Source organism: Zymoseptoria tritici, chromosome 1 (assembly GCF_000219625.1).
Source record: "Zymoseptoria tritici IPO323 chromosome 1, whole genome shotgun sequence".
Taxonomy (NCBI): Eukaryota; Fungi; Ascomycota; class Dothideomycetes; order Mycosphaerellales; family Mycosphaerellaceae; genus Zymoseptoria; species Zymoseptoria tritici.
The window spans coordinates 4,913,901-4,931,299 of record NC_018218.1 but is presented as its reverse complement, the minus strand read 5'-3'; the positions used below and the strand labels follow the sequence as shown (position 1 = coordinate 4,931,299).

The following is a 17,399-nucleotide window of genomic DNA, read 5'->3' as shown; positions in this document are numbered from 1 at the left end:
CCAGACCATGCAGCAAAGCATCCTTGCCCTGCGTACTTAATGCCAGCGGGGTTGGAGAGGCGAAGTCGCATGGACATTTGGCTTGCCGGATCCATGTCCCTGAGCAGACTTGGACCACCATGCTCCTGCAAGGTACCGCATGGTATATTGTGGGGTTTGCGGTGGTGCACTGGTGCTAATATTTAGCCGATCCAGCCGGTCGAAGCTGGGGAACGACGAGGGTTTGTGGGGGATTCCGGTGGGGTCCAGTAAGCTCCGTCTCCGTTCCCATTCCTGCTGCACCATGGCACCTCCGTGCTGACCGCCCGCCACGAGGAATCGCATATGTGACTTGGGCTTGCTCAAGTGGACACAGACTTGCAGGCTCCACCTGGTCGCCCTCAAGCTGCCTTCAAAAGCGTCTTAGTTGTTTGTACACCTTTTCTCTTCACACATCAAAACTGCAAAGATGCTGTATCAGGAGAAAAATCGTTTGGTCTTTCGCTTCGACGATCACATTCTATGGATCGATCCATGGGGTCCCAATGCACTTCGCGTACGTGCCACCAAGTTGGCAAAAATGCCCGTTGGCGAGGGCGCCCTTCTCGGCCAGCCAGATGCCACGGCCAAGATTCAGATCAACGATGACGGCTCTGGCGAGATCGTGAATGGGAGCATTCGAGCGACGATCTCAAGACGCGGCAAAGTCGTCATGTACAACGGCAATGGAGAAAAGATCCTTGAAGAGTTTGCCCGAAATCGACAAGACCTGCTGGACCCCAAATGCAGCGCTCTGGAAGTCGAGGCCCGCGAGCTTCGTCCAATCCTGGGTGGAGACTTTCAAGCGACGCTGAGACTTGAGTCAATTTCGCCGAAGGAAAAGCTGTACGGAATGGGCCAGTACCAGCAGCCGTACCTGAACTTGAAGGGATCCGATATTGAGCTCGCTCACCGAAACTCACAGGCGAGCGTCCCTTTCGTCTTGTCCTCTCTGGGTTACGGCTTTCTTTGGAACAATCCAGCCATCGGTCGCGCTGTGTTGGGAACGAACGTAATGACCTTCGAAGCTTACTCTACCAGAAGCCTGGATTACTGGATCGTGGCCGGTGGGACGCCCGCAGCTATCGAGGAAACATATGCGCAAGTCACTGGAGTTGTTCCTATGATGCCCGAGTACGGTCTGGGCTTTTGGCAATGCAAACTGCGCTACGCTAGCCAAGAAGAGCTTCTACAAGTGGCGAGAGAGCACAAACGGCGAGGACTGCCCATGGATGTCATTGTCTGCGATTTCTTCCATTGGATCTACCAAGGCGACTGGTCTTTTGACCCAAAATACTGGCCGGATCCAGCAGCCATGGTGAAGGAGCTGCGCGACTTGGGCATCGAGCTCATGGTCTCAATCTGGCCAACAGTGGCCCCAGAATCGGTCAATTACCCGGAAATGCGGGAGAAAGGTCTCCTGATCCGCGTCGATCGTGGTGTGCGAGTCGCGATGCAATGTGGAGGGGACAGCGTTCACATTGATACAACCAACCCCGAAGCACGGAAATTTCTCTGGTCGAAAGTCAAGCAGAACTATTACGACTATGGCATCAAGATCTTCTGGGCCGACGAAGCCGAGCCGGAGTACTCTATTTACGACTTCGATCTCTACCGCTACCACGCCGGTCCAAACATGCAAATTGGCAATACGTATCCCGTGTGCTATGCCCAAGCGCTTTATGAGGGCATGGAGAGCGCCGGACAGAAGAATATTGTCAATCTTCTCCGTTGCGCATGGGCTGGTAGTCAGCGATACGGAGCTCTTGTCTGGTCAGGCGACATTGCGAGTTCCTGGGAAAGTTTCCGCAACCAACTATCGGCCGGTCTCAGCATGGGCATCGCCGGCATTCCCTGGTGGACCACCGACATCGGAGGATTCCATGGCGGTAATCCTAATGATCCTGCATTCCGAGAATTGCTCATCAGATGGTTCCAATGGGGTGAGTCAAGTCAACGGTTGATCCCTCGATGTTCATGCATCACTAATTCAGATCTAGGTGCCTTTTGTCCCGTGATGAGACTTCATGGCGATCGAGAGCCGAAGTCAGAGGGCGATCCAACAGCGCCCGGCGCTGCCAATGAGGTCTGGTCTTATGGCGAAGAGGCATACCCGATCCTCGTGAACTATCTCCATATCCGCGAGGAGATGCGCGAGTATACACGAGGTCTGATGAGACAGGCCCACGAGAAAGGCTCGCCTGTCATGCGAACTTGCTTTTACGAGTTCCCCGCCGACCCGAAGTGCTGGGAGGTGGAGGAGCAGTACATGTATGGCGACAAGTACCTCGTCATACCAGTTCTCCAGCCAGGAGTTTCCGAGGTAGAAGTGTATCTGCCTCGCGGAGCCAAGTGGAAAAGATGGGGTTCGGATGTCGTCCGCGAGGGTGGTGTGACTTTGCAAGAGTCCTGTCCTATTGACTCTATGCCGGTGTTCATACGACAAGAGTGAGCTTGGCCGTTCGGGTGTCACATATGGTTCGATAGCGCGGAGAAATCGGTGACTGCATGATCACATGGCACAATGGCTTTGTTCCTGTGCAGGGCGTCGAAGTATGCCGTCACCTCCAAATATCCTTTCGTCCCCTCGCCAGGCTCCAGCATTGTCCCGGTCAAAGGATTTGTGGGGTTCCGGTTGGGGTCCGGGCAAATACAAGGGAGTCCTGGAGCAAACCCGAAAGTGGAGATAATCTGCACGGGGACTTTCAGCAGATGTTCCGGAGCGGACAGCTCATCTCACTTATCACATCATCGGCACGATTGCCGTCGGGCCTTGCACATTCCGTGCAGCTCTCCATATGAGTGCTCTGTTTGCCGTGTGGCAGTCCGCACGCAAGCCGGCATGATCCACGATGGAATGTCATGTCTGCTCTCAGACCTTTACGCGACCTGAACATCTACGTCGCCACACAGATTCGGTACACGGTGGAGCCAGCGCTGTTGCGTGCAAACACTGCGGCAAACAGTTTAACCGGAAGGATTCTTGCCTACGGCACGAGACGACCGCCCATCGAGATGTTCGGGAGGCTTCTTCAACAGAGGGCGCGGCATCCGAACGCAGAGCCCGCCAGGCTTGTATCATGTGCAAACAAGCCCGAACGAAGTGCACAGGTGGAGTTCCTTGCCTACGATGCGAGAAGAGATCACTTGCCTGCTCGTATTTCGGACCGCAGACTCGCCTTCAGCCAACGTCCTCCATCACGGCCGATAGCGACTGCGCTGCTCCGCGCTCTACCGGGCTTGATTTATTACAAGTGACGCAAGAAGGCCAGAATGTTTCTGCCATGAGGCCTACAGAGCAACAAGTGAACTCGGTCGACAATCAGACTCATCCTTCCCTCGGCAACATGGATTATACGTGGTCGGATCAAATGAACTGGCTTCCAGTCATGGGAGACTTCGATTTGCTCGATGATTTCATGGGACCGACGAGCGCTCCCTTCCTTGGTGCTGGAGATCAACTCATTCCCTCTGTTTCAGACTCACGCTCGCCAATCGGAAGCTCATCGACCATATCCGCGAGTCTCACAGATAGCGCCATCCTGAAGTCTAGGCCCGTGGACTCAACATATGTGGACGGCGATGGCGCGCGGCGCTCTGTGCAGGAAGGACATCGACATGCATCAAATCTGTATGCGGTCGAGCCTGCCATTCTGCCGATACTCGACCTCGGGTTTCCCATGTCTTCGCAAATCGCAGACGGCATTACCTATTTTCAACATCCCAACACTAGTTCCTTGAACGCTACGACGTACAACACCATTTCAAAGCAATTCACCGTTCTGTGTTGTCGCCAACCATCCCTCTTCGCAACACAGATGACATCGGCCATATTCCCCTCACATCGCTATTGTTCTTTTTGTCTCACCATGTTTCAAGTCTCCCCTCCAGAAAACCTGCCGCTGGTCCATTCCACCGCATGGCAGGAACAGGATGATCACTGGATTTTAGTGCTTGCGGCCATCACGGTCGGCGCTCGTCACGATAACACTCAAGATGGTCATCAGTGCCGGATGACTTTTAATTGGTATTTGCCAGCCTGCATAGGGCTGCAGCGGGAATTAACAGGAAGCATAGGGATTAAAGGAGGGTTTGCACGCAGCAAACGTCTTGTAAAGGTAGATAACAGCAGTTTCTCCTCCGTAGAATAGAAAATTAGACACACAGTTGATTCCTACCTTCGTCCTTGTACAGGACATCCTTTTTAATTAATTTATAGTCTGGATTTGTTCTTTAGTTAATCTATCGATCTTTATTACAAATCTTCCAAATAACCGAACGGAAGTTACTTACGTAACAACCTCCTACCTACTATAGCGTTAGCTAACAAAACTCTATCTTCCTACAAGGATTTTAACGGCATCTACGTCTACATTCTTACCGGACCTACTACCTTCTATTAATAGAACCGGGAACGGAAAGTTATTAGTAACGCCGAGAACTTTAAAGGCCTTATCGACGGCACGGAAAAGATTATTACTAAACCTATCCCGCCCTAATTTACCGACATAGCTCCGGTTACTCGCGCTAGAGATGCCGTTAATACTGCTGCTACAGCATACGAAACATATAAGACCTAAGTCCTTATCTTTAACCTAAACACTCCTATCTTTAAGGAGCAGTATAAGAGATTAAAGAAGACTAAGCTTTTTATATACAGCACTATCTCTATCGATCTTCGAGAAGCTCTCGTCGAGTAAGTCGGCAACGTCGCTACCCTAAACGACATCTTTAAAGCTATCTAGGTTATCTGCAAATAATCCGACACCTAGGCCTTAACTAAGTTTTACTAACAATTTTATAATCTAGACTTTCTTTCTTACTAATCTATGTTCGACTATTTTACCAAGCTCTCTAACATCTAAGCTAACATTAAGGAACTTAAGAGTACTCTCGACGATAGACAGCTTACTACAAAAATCACATCCGACCTTAAGAAGACCGGTTGCCCTGTAGAATTTAAGGATTTCTTTCGTACCTGGGACATATAAGCTCGCCTGTTACTAGATACCCCCCGCGCCCTCCGAGATCTTAAAAACGCTCTTTTATATAAGTACGAAACCCTCCCCGCTAGCTAGCGCGCCGCTTCTAAGGCACTAAAGACCTACGATAGGGACTACAACAAGGATAATAGCAAGAACAAAGACAAGGACGGCAAGCCTCGCAAACCTAAAGATAGCAAACTCGATCCCGCCAACTTCGAGACCTGTACGTTCTGTAAAAAGCCTCGCGCATACAAGTTAGTTAACTGCTCCCGCAATCTAAAGAACAAGGACAAGCCAAAAAACTTCTAGTGTAATCCTAGTTTTAAACCTACCGCGGCTGTCGTAGACACAACTGAAAAAACCGCAGAAAAGGGCACCTCTAACTCCTCTAACAACAAGACTAAAGAATGCGGTCTTACCTACACCCCCGGACGATTATATAACATCCTCGTTGCAGGCGGCAAACCTTTACAATAGTTCGAACACCTCGATTCCGAGTATTCGAACACTCTATCCGCTACCAGCTTCGATTTTGATTATCAGAGCGATTCCTCTATTACTACTATCGTTCCTAAGCGGGCCCCTACCTACCTTAGCATCGATCCGGATTTCTCCAGCACTGCTATCCTAAGCGCGACCAGTTTTAACTTTAACTACGAAAGCGATTCTTCTATCGCTATAATTATGCCTACTAATCTGCTAAGTTCTACGCCCACCTACATTATCAACTATAGCAACCTTACCTCGGTCTCAAAACCAAACGCATACGGCGCTATTAGCAAGAAGCGATACATCGCAAGAGATTTTAAAACCTCCGAGACGCCAACCTAGGATCTAGACGCATCCGCTACCGAAGGATTGATTAACAACGCCGAAGATAACCTTTCCTTCGCGGCCCTGTTTACGCGGACTACAAACTAGACCCCTTACATCGGTCGATCGCTCTCTGTACCTTCGCTACCTAAACCTATATAGGTTGTCTCTCTACCAAGCGCGGCGCATAACTCTACGACCTCCGCATCTACTAAACACTAGCTATCTTCTAGCACTACTATACCTGCCAACTGTAAGTCCCTCTCCTCCTTTCCCCTTTCTAGTGCCTATACTAACATCTCGCCGCAGATTATAGAGTCTTCGAGCTTAGATCTCGCAAGGTGGAAGTTAGTACCGGGAACGGCGGCAAGGAGTAAGCAAGGGCAAGTAGAGAGTAGGGATTACTGTTATGCGGATGAATTTGTGGACGGATTTCTAACTATAAGAATCAAGCCTTATACTATCGCTCTCCTTAAGAGCGGCGACTATTATATAGGACCATCTTTAATAATCCTCGATTCTGGCGCTAGCCTGTGCATTGTTAGTAATAGGAACCTCTTCACCGAATTCCGTGCAACTCGATACGCTGTCGGCACTGCGAACGATCCTGCCGCACTGAAAATTAAGGGTTCCGGTACTATTCGCATTTAAGTCTACAGCCCCGGTTGCGAACCTGTTATACTTAACCTTAGCAATGTGGCATACGCTCTAACCGTCCGCTTCTACATTATTTCCCTCTCCTGGCTTATAGAGAGAGCGAAGTTTCGTAGCGAGTAGGGCATAAGTGTCAACGGCATAACCATTAGGGACCGCAACGGCATACTTATCTGCACCGCCTACCTTTTCGATAGACTGCTCTACCTCCCTGTCCTTAAGGACCCCCTCGACGTCCTAACCTAATTAACTCGTAAAGTCATTATTGCATGCCCTCTAGGCGTTCGTCTACTACTTATTTGCACTAAAGTCGACTTTACTTACCTAGTTATGCAACTCTACCGTCGCATAGGCCATCTTAGACTACAGAATCTCCGACTCCTCCTTCGTATAAGTAACGGCATCGATCTTACCGACAAACAGATTAAAGACATAATCTCTGTTATATGTCCGGTTTGTTAGACGACGCGAGCGCTTAACCGCGTACTAAAAGACCCTGCCACTCGCCGTGCTAAGTTTGTTAGAGATATAATGCATGTCGACACTTAGGGACCTTACCCGATTAAGGCTATTAATAGTGCATTCTACATTCTCGCATTTACCGACGACGCTAAACGTTTTACTTAGGCCGACTCTTTCTAATACAAGTAGGAAATTCCGAACAAATTCAAGGCTCTTTACCGAAAGATTAAACGCGTCGAAGGATGCAAGATTAGAACCTACCGCCTCGACAACGAATTTCTCTCCTAGACAGAGATAAAGCAATAGATCGAGTCCGAAGGCATTGCCGTCGAACTATCCGTGCTATATAATTACTATTAGGCCGGTACTGCCGAGCGAGGCTAGCGAACCGAGCGAGAAAAGGCATCCGCTATAATAAACGACTCTAACCTCGCTTATACCGCTATTAGTTAGACTATTCTCGCTATCCTCGACAGCACAACTTAAGAACTCCTCCGTAAAACAAACCTCCCCGAATCTCTCTAGGTTTACGCTTTCCTCTATGCTATCTAGCTTAAGAATCGCTCCCTATCCCGAGCACTTAAGCTTAAATAGACGCTATAGGAAGCCAAATCCGGTTACCGACCAGACATTAGCGTCGAGCGTATCTAGGGTAGTCGAATGTACATCTTTAGCCTACCGGAGAAGCGGGATCCTAAAGGGAAATCTCTTCGCAGCTTCTGTAGGTATGTCGGATACTTCGTCGGCCTAGAATCGGAATTTATTCTTCGCATCTACTATCCTAGCACTTCTTACGTCTACCGGGTTAGCAAGCTCCGTATCGACGACGGCAACGGATTAACCGACTCCGATCTAAATTAGTCTATCTACGACCGAGTGGACTTCGACGAGCTCGAGGAGCTAGCTAGGCAACACCGCTCTAATTACCCCCTTTCCGACGAAGAAGAAAGTAACGACGGCAATGCTCTAGACAACGACGATTCCTCGAGCGCTACCGATACGCTAGACTCCCCGCCGTCTCTAGTAGCCGAACAGAGCAGCACCGACGCTAATAGCCTATCGCCTTACTTTACTACTCGCTACTCTATAAATGTTCTTAACTAGCTATCTAACGTCTTAGACTATGTAAAGAAGGCGCTGCTCTAGGATCTAGACTAATCCGCCCGCAGACTCGCTTTAGACTGCATTAAGGACATTAATGTCCCTAAATAGTGCACCGCTACGAAAATCACCGCAAGAGTCAACTATATTAAATAGTCCGTCGCCAAAACCAAGATGTCCGAAATGTACTAGCTAGACGACCTCATCTCCTTTATTACGAATCTTTTCGCTAAGGATTAATTACAATCTAGTTAACAGGTCCTCGATTAATGTAGGAGTCCCTAAGACGAGTACGCTGCTTTTCAAATACCGGATAAGATATCCGATAAGATCCTAATAGGCAAGATCAGATCCCTTAAGCCTCGTGCACCTAGCGCCAAGCGCATCTCTACCGCCGATCTTCTTGTCCTCCGCGAACTCTACAAAGAGAGTTATGCCTAGAAATTCTTAAATAACAAACGATCTCGCGCTGTCGAACAACTCTGTTCCGAGCGGGACGATATCGGATTAGAGGATTTTATCGGAGTAGACATCTTAAAGAAATATCGACAGACTACTAAGGATCTAACTCGACTAACCTTGCTTAGACTGTATCCGGACCTTAAAGACGAGGAACTAAACAACGACATTTGAGAACACGTCTAGCGCGTTATAAAAGCTTAGCATAAGTAGCTAAAGTGCAACCGCTGTTAATCCCTCTACTACAAATGTTCCGGACACCCGGGTCCTTGCGACGCTTGCGTTAGGGCGCACGAAAATGCTAAGGAACGCGAAAATCTCTAAGGCAATGCCGACTTCAGAGGTATTAACAACTGCATCTTTCCCGATGCCGATAATAATCTTATTAGCTACAAGTACCCTGTTACCTGACGCGATCTGCGGATGTCCGATAACGAATACCTCCTCGAGAAGTAGCTAAACGCATGCTAGTCCTGCCTTTATAGAGGACCGGCCGCAATAATAACTTGTAACGGCGAATTTCCTTGTAATAATTGCACGTCTTCCACTCTCCTATGCAATTACCCGTTAGAGGACGGCAGCTACAAAAACTACGTTTGGAGCAGAGGCAATTTAGGACGTATAAAAAGCAACGATCTAAAGGACTATAAGGACGGCGCCGAGCCGGATAGCACTAACAACTTGCTCTCTGACAACGACGCTAACGGCGAATTACTAACTAAGAAAATCCGAATGAATTACTACGACCCGGCCGCCGATTAACCTTCTCGCTAGGAGCAGAGCGAAGATATCGAAGTTATAGATCCAAGCAGGCCTTCTACCGTGCTATTTCCCGATCCTCTACGACCTCTTAACGTTTAGCGTTTTACCTACAATCTATCCGGTTAGCGCTATGTTCTGGCACTAGATGCAGCAGCTGCCTAGCAGCCTCGGTTACCTATTGTACTCGACTCCGACTCTAGCTCTTCCTCCTCTGACGACTCCGACGACCCCGGTAATGCTAACATCGACCCGGCGCTGCTCTCTGCTTCCCCTACTTACCACCCTTAAGTTAACGTTATCTCTCCCTTATTTCGCGTCCGCCCCTCTCTAAACGACGGCGCGCTACCGCGCGCTGCTAAGGCGGCAACAGGATTAGGACTAACGGAAGTAGTAGGAGATTCTCGGGCACGAATAGTAACGGAAGATTACGAACCTCGATCCTTAAGGCTGAATCGCAAAGTTCGGAGATCTGTCTACAAGCTAGAATACATGCTCCTTTCTTAACAACATAAAGCATTAGGCCCCGAACTAATAAACCTAAGACAAGCCCGACGCATGCCTAATGCTAAATAGTAGGAGCAAGCGGAGATTAACGAATACGATAGCTTAATTAAAAATAACACCTAGAAAGTCGTTCTACGACTAAAAGACCGCAAGGTCCTTAGATTACGATAGGTGTACAAGCGTAAGATAGCATCTAATAGCAACATCGCCAAACATAAGGCACGATTCGTCGTTAAAGGCTACTCTTAAATCTACGGCCTCGACTTCGATAAAACGTACGCCTTAGTCGTTAAAGTACTATTATACCGACTCCTATTTGCGGCGCAGGCTCGCTACGGATAGAAATGCTATTAAATAGACATCGTCACAGCATTCCTTAACGGCCTCGTAGAACACGAAATCTATATTAAGCTACCTAAGGGCTTCCCTTAAGGCGACGGCGACAACGTCCTTCTCCTTAACCGAACCCTGTACGGACTTAAACAGTCTTCTCGACTCTAGTACTAACGTCTACGTTTCTTCTTGGAATTACGCGGATGGCGAGCATCGCAATACGACTAATTAGTGTTTATCCACCTAGACGGAATGTACATAACCGTCTACGTTAACGATCTCCTCATTTTTGGACCAGACGAGACTAAGATTACCTAAGTTAAAGAGCAACTGTCCGAAGAATTTAAGATAACCGATCTCGGCCTCTGCAGTTACTACCTCGGAATCTACGTCTATTAACAGCCTAATAGTAACATCTACCTCTATTAGACGAATTACCTCTAGCAAATCCTGGAACGATTCGGGTTCGGCGGCAAGGATCGAAAGTTCGACACCCTAATAGACTCTCGTCTACGACTTTAGAAACGCACCGACCTCCTACAGCTGCTTTATTAGATCCGGACATACTAATTACAGGTAGGATCTATTAACTACGCTATAATTAAGACCCGACCCGACATTGCTAAAGCAGTAGGAGTCGTGTTACAGTACTGTTCCAATCCGTCTAAGGAACACGAAGAAGCAGTCGAGAGAATCTACGACTACCTTTCCACTAGCACTAATCTTGGGCTTTACTACAAACACTTACCGGAAACGCGATCCGACCTCCATATGTTCTCAGATGCGGACTAGGCAGCGGACCTAGACTAACGACGAGACGGCCGAACAGACTGCACCTTTACGCGGTGGCCGTCGTAAGTACCTTCCTTAGAAGGGAAACTAAGACAGTCTAGAAGAAACCTCCTCGAAAACCTCTTAAATCCGCCCGAAATCCTTCTCGAAATCCGCCTCGAAACACGAGCTACAACAGAACAATAGCACGATTCGAACGAATAGCCCTCTACGCTACGAACGAGAAGAAGAAAGAAGCAGTCTACTCTGCCCTATACGCGCACCTCCTCGAAATCCGAATTAAAATCGTATATCCCTTCTCTAGAGACTTCGTCGCCCTCGAAGGAAGCATACATGCACTTTAAAGAGCTAGAACTCGGTAGAATCTATATGTAAGGACACCCTCACGATAACGCCCCCTACCTGTCCTAACCTGGACTATCCTAGCACTATAGATTACCGGTGCTATCTTATCTAGCCTAGACTAGGACATCCTGTAGAGGGACGAACCTTACAGGCGTACGATAGCCCCTAAGCGGACGTTAGACTGCGACCGGTGCCTAGTCTAGGCGGAGGGACGTATTTAGTAATACGAAGGGCGGGTATATAGCCTCGGGGGACGCTCTTATCTATTCCCTTCCTTATCGAATCGACTTATTACATTCTATAACTATTTGTTTTCGGTGTAAGCCTATATTCCCTCTCGAGGTGCTTCTAACATTTAATTCGATTAAAAACAACTGTACAACTATACTAAAAACTACCGACATAGCTCTAAAGGTTACCTATCGTTAGGACGATTCCCTTCCTAATACCTCCGCCCGATAGTAGGCGAGCGCTTCCTCTACGGAGCTATCGGCTACGCCTACTAGTTAGCTATAGGACGTTAACCTTCTTAACTAGCCTAGCTCGGGAGAGACCGCGGAAGAAAGGGCTACCTAGGAGTACGACAACGAAGTCGCCCGCGCTACCTTCGAGTTCTTAACCCTTTAGCAGAAGATTAAGGAACTCCGTGCCGAACTAGACTATCCTACGCTAGAAGGGAACCTAAGGACGGCTACCCTCCGCTACCTCTTCTCCGAACCTAACTAGCATACTAAAACGAGGGATAACCTCCCTAAGTTAAAGGAGCTATTAGTCTTTAAAGGTAAGTCGCGTACAAGCTACGACGACTAGGTCCGAGCCCTTAAAAGAGCCTTTAGACGATACGAAGGATTCGCCGAACGCGAAGACCGCAAGGTCCATCGACATCCGCACTTCCATTGCACACCCAATATTGACCCGATCATCACCAAACACGCACCATTCGAAAGCCCTTATCAAGGCCGTTCTAACGAACCCGCATTCACCCCGCTGCCCTTAAAACCTACGCCGCTACTAGAGTTCAAAGATTCACCTTGTTGCCCCCTTTGGGGTGCAAATTTTTAAGGACGCTGGACCCTGAACTCCGGAATTTGGCCCCCACCTCCGAAACCTTATTCCGACCTTACCTCCCCTACACTCGAAACATTCCCTATTTAGGGCATTGCACAAGGAAGGTTCACAACCTGTACTATAACACTTCAACACACTACAACACAACTAATACGCCGCCGATTCGGACGCCGTGTAGCCCGTTTGAAAGCCCTCGACGAGAGCTTTTATTCTAGCTATCAAACGCCTAATTTGGTCGAATTTTGAAAGAGCTAAAGGCCAAACAAGAGCAGTGTTCCTAGGATACACAAACATATATATACACAAACACTTAGTTCTCTCTACACTAGAGTTACCTGTTGTCCTACGCCGCCGAGAGAGGAAGCTAAAGGAGCAGTATAGTTTAGTAAGGACGAATTTGCACCTCTAGGGATTAGAGTAGTAGTACTAGCTATATAGCTAGATACTCTGTATAGAGTATAGGCCTACCTTTCCCTAGAGACAAAGGTTGTCCCGAACCTGCTACGGCTACCCGCAGAACGCCTCTAAAGCCTGCTATAAAGACGTACGTTACTGTAGGCTAAAGTACTTCCTAGAAGTAGAGGTATATTTATATATCTCTTCTCTCCTCTTTAAAGTATACCTTCTCCTATACTACTTTATATAGTAGGGAGAAGAGTGCCCTAGTGTCGCAAGTAGGCTAGGACCCGAACGCGATTGGAAATAGAGACGAACAAGCAGCCCTCTTAGCGTAAGACTGCTAAGCCTCTTTTTAAACAACAAACAATAACAACAAGATAATGTCTACCGAGACGGAAATAACAGACGCAAGCTTAGCCCCTTAGACTCTAAAAGCTACGGCTAGAGGGGACGAGGAAGTTACGTTTAAGTCTCTTAAAACCCTGCCGTTGCCGGAGGAACTACTAAAAAGAACCGGCATTCCTTTTATACCTAGGAAAAGGCAAAACCCCTTCGAATTTAGTATCTCCCCGACTCGTAGCCCTTCTCTCGGAAAGAAACAAACACTCTCTTATACGCCCGCGAACGAGAAGATCCTACAAGCCCGACAGCTACTAGTCGAAGCGGCGGGGGATCTAGTCGGGTTTCCAGGAGAACAAACCCGGGTTCTCGACCTTCTCGAAGTCTTTCGGCACTTTACCGAGCGTATAGACTTTAGGATAACGTCCTAAATCCTCGCAAAGTAAGTCTCGAACCTAGAAACGACAACAAAGAAACTAGTAGCATAGGCAAAGAAGCCTACTTTCGTAGACGTTGTTAAGGGAGATAGCAGATCCGATACCTCTACCTCTACCTCCTCGACAACAAAGACAACACAACAACAACAACAATAATAACAACGTTAGACGACCGTCTCCCGGAGGGCTAGCAAGCCGAAAGAACAAGCAGAACCGATGCCTCTTATCCTTGTACTAAAGGATAAAGAGAAGGAACTCGACTAGATCGCAACCCGAGACAAAATTAATAACGCTCTTAAAGGCGAAGACCAAGAGCTAGCCGTCCTTATAATAAAGAAATCGTTTCGGGGCAACATTGTCCTAAACTTTGTAACAGAGAAAGCCCGCTAACGAACGATCGATAGCCTTACTAAGGTTACCGATATCGTAGGCGAGGCATAGGTAATAGAGGACTCTCTCTAGCACAAGGTCGTAGTCTACGGCGTCTCGACTACGAACTTTAACACGCTAATAGGCCTATAGGACATTTAACGAGAAATTAAGACCTTTAATAGAGGTCTTAAACTCGCAGGCACCCTAATTTGGCTAACAAACGAAGAGAGAAGAAGGACTCTTACTAGGGCGACAGTTCTAATAGGTTTTGCTACCGAGGAGGAGGCAAAAAGGGCTATTCAAAACCGTCTATACGTAGGCGCGGACAGCCTAAGAGTCGAGAAGGCGAAGGATCGTATACAACAGAAAGGGAGGCCCCTAGAACGTTCTACATATTAGAACACTCTCTACGGATTTTCCACGTTAATCTTAACTAATCTATCGAGGCTACAGAGTCTACCTTAGACGTCGCGGTTAAGCAGAAAGCCGACCTTCTACTAGTCTAGGAACCGTGGACTATAGAAGACCCGATAATAGGCTACAAAGAGACAAGATCTATCGCATACTAGGAGTACAACCAGCTATTCCTAACGACTACGGATTCGACGATCCGGCTAAGGACAATACTATATATTAGCATAAGACTTAACATTAATATCTCTCCTATTTTATTAGACGATAGCGACATACTTTCCTTTGTTATTTTAGATAAGAGGGGTAACAAGATCCAGATAGTTAATCTTTATAACGAGAAAGACCTTTAAGATACCGAGAACCCGCAAAACCGACGAACAACAGAGAGAAGCCTCTACTCTCTACGCAACACGTTCCTTCTAAACACTCTACTAGTAGGAGACTTTAACCTTAGACACCCGTCCTAGGATCCGAGGGGAAAGGATACTACTAGTGCCCGCGAATTTATAGAGTGGATAGAAGACTAGGGCTTTACTCTACGTAATACAATAGGTGTCGGGACCTTCTATAGGCCGCACCTAGACGCAGAGTCGGTCCTAGACCTTACGTTTACAAGAGGATCCTTATCTACGAAAGAAATCGACTAGAGAACGATTCCGACAGGCTCAGACTATAAGGCTATATCTATAGACCTTATTAGCGCGCAAGATCGAGCCTAATAGAAGAAAGTAGTTCTAGATATAGCTTCCGCGGATTAGGAACTGTTTATAGATCTCCTAATAAGCAAGGCGACGTCTATTAACTATACGAACTCCCTCGACGACATCGCAGACTCCTTTACCTCGTATATTACCGAATCGATGCGGGGAGCAATCCTAGAGAAAGTAGTACACGCCTGCGCAAAACCTTAGTAGAATAGAGAGCTACGCACGCTACGCCGCACAATGTCTAGAACATATAGACAGACCTTTACCTGCGGACATACGCCGACGCTAGACGAGAAAGAGGCGTATACGAAAGCGAGAAACAAGTACTTCCAAGCTATTAAAACAGCTAAGAAGAACTACTAGAACGCTTTCCTCGAAAAAGAAGACTCGAAATCTATCTTTAAAGCTATGTCCTATATTAGGAATAGCAGCCGAAGATAGATACCTACGATAAACAACGAAGATTCTTTCGAGGGGAAATATAAGGCCTTCTCCGAAGCCTTATTTCCGCGCCCTCCTACCGAGGAACCTCTACCTAGCCGTTAGGAAGCGTATACAGCCGGGGATTAGGGCTAGACTACGCTAACCGAAGAGGAACTCGCTGCCGCCTATAGCACGAAGATAGTAAAAGGAAAAACGCCGGGCCTAGACGGCATTACGCAAGCTATTATTAGTAAAGCGTACGGCGCTATTCCTATTACCTTTCTACGTATATATAGTAGGCTACTCGACGAAGGACACTACCCCCGATGCTGGAAAGTTGCGACAGGCGTAGTTCTAGCAAAGCCGGGAAAACTAGACTATTCGGTCCCTAAGGCCTACCGAGTTATCTCTCTCCTAAACTACCTCGGCAAGATTAGCGAGAGAATACTCGCAAAACGCCTAGGGATTATCGTAGAGACGAAGCCCCTTCTACACGACTCGTAGTTAGGAGGGCGAAAGAAGAAATCGGCTATCGATACGGTACTTCTCTTAACGAACGAAATCGAGGAGAATCGAAGAAAGAAAAAGAAGACTTCGGTTATCTTCCTCGACGTAAGAGGAGCATACAACTACGTTATAAAGAACCGACTGTTAAGAATAATAATCTAGTTAAGGCTTCCGTATAGCCTTATACATTAGGTTTAGTCGTTTATAAGTAATAGACGCCTACGAATAGCATTCGACGGATAGATACAGGAATTCTAGGATATAGAGATCGGCGTTCCGTAAGGTAGCCCGATGTCTCCTATCCTCTTTCTTATCTATACGCGCGACATATTCTTCTCGCTATAAGGAGTTACTCCTAGTTCCTACGTCGACGATATTAGACTATCTACCTCGTCTACGTCCCTTAAGAAGAACTCTAAGGTACTAGAACGTAAGGCAAGAAGGCTAATAGACCTAGGAAAGAAGAACTCGATTGCTTTCGACCTAGCAAAGACAGACCTAGTATACTTCTCGAAAGGGAAAGGGTCCGATTGCCTAGTAATTCTTCTAAACGGCGATATTGTTTGCCCGGCGAAGAAAGCAATAAGGTAGCTTAGGATTTAGCTAGATGCCGGTCTTACCTTTAAGGAGCACATTATAATAAGATCGGCACAAGCACAAGCAGCATTCTATCGATTAGAAAGACTAGCAAATACCGAACGCGGTCTATCTTCTATATCGTTAAGAAAGATCTACCTAGCCTACGTTACTACAATAGCAGACTACGGGGCCCCGGTTTGGTGGCGGTCGAAAAAGAGCATAAAACCTCTAGTATCTCTACAAAGTAAAGCGTATAGGAAGATCCTAGGCGTTTTCCGTACCGCCCCAAACGTCCTGTCCGAAGTAGAGTCAAATCTCTTCCCCCTAGATCTACGCCTAGAGAGATAGTCAATTTTATACTCTCTACGCGCAGCAAAGCTACCCGAAAACCACCCCGTAAGACTCGCTATCTAAAGCGCGCCTTCGGATACGCGAGAAGTCCGACACAAGGACTTAAGAGAGATACTTCTGCAAAAACGACAGAGAACATAGATACAACTACTCTGTTATCGACTCCGACAATACAAGCATTTCGTAGAACACGAGAGGGCTAACTACGCAAAAGACGATCTCTTTAGCGTCTAGAAAACCCGATACGAAATAGCAAGATAACGGGAGATTAATAAGGTACCTAGGAATACAAATAGCTACCTTAGTCGATTTCTATAGAGCTCGCTAGGAAAATATAGAATAGGAGGAAGACGCGCTTTAACTAGTGCCTTCTATACTATCCTATTAGGACACGGATACCTAAAGTCCTATCTCTATCGCTTTAGACACGTAACGACGCCAGACTGCCCTTGCGGACGACAAGAAACAGCAGAACACCTCGTATGTAGCTGCCCTATCTACAATGTATTTAGGCTACTACCGCTACGACAAGCACAATCTCTACTAGAAATAGTAGAAGATAAGGAACTCCGGAA

The 17,399-nt window shown here is 47.3% G+C and overlaps 1 protein-coding gene across 1 annotated transcript; it reads left to right on the top strand.

Moving 5' to 3' along the window:
- Positions 1–448: 448 nt before the first annotated feature.
- MgAGL2 (putative alpha-glucosidase) lies at positions 449–2,461 on the top strand (the record flags this gene model as incomplete). Its single annotated transcript, XM_003856970.1, has 2 exons — positions 449–1,961; positions 2,019–2,461. Coding segments are annotated over 2 exons (1,956 nt in total), but the record flags the coding sequence as incomplete, so codon positions are not given.
- Between the last annotated feature and the right edge of the window lie 14,938 nt (positions 2,462–17,399).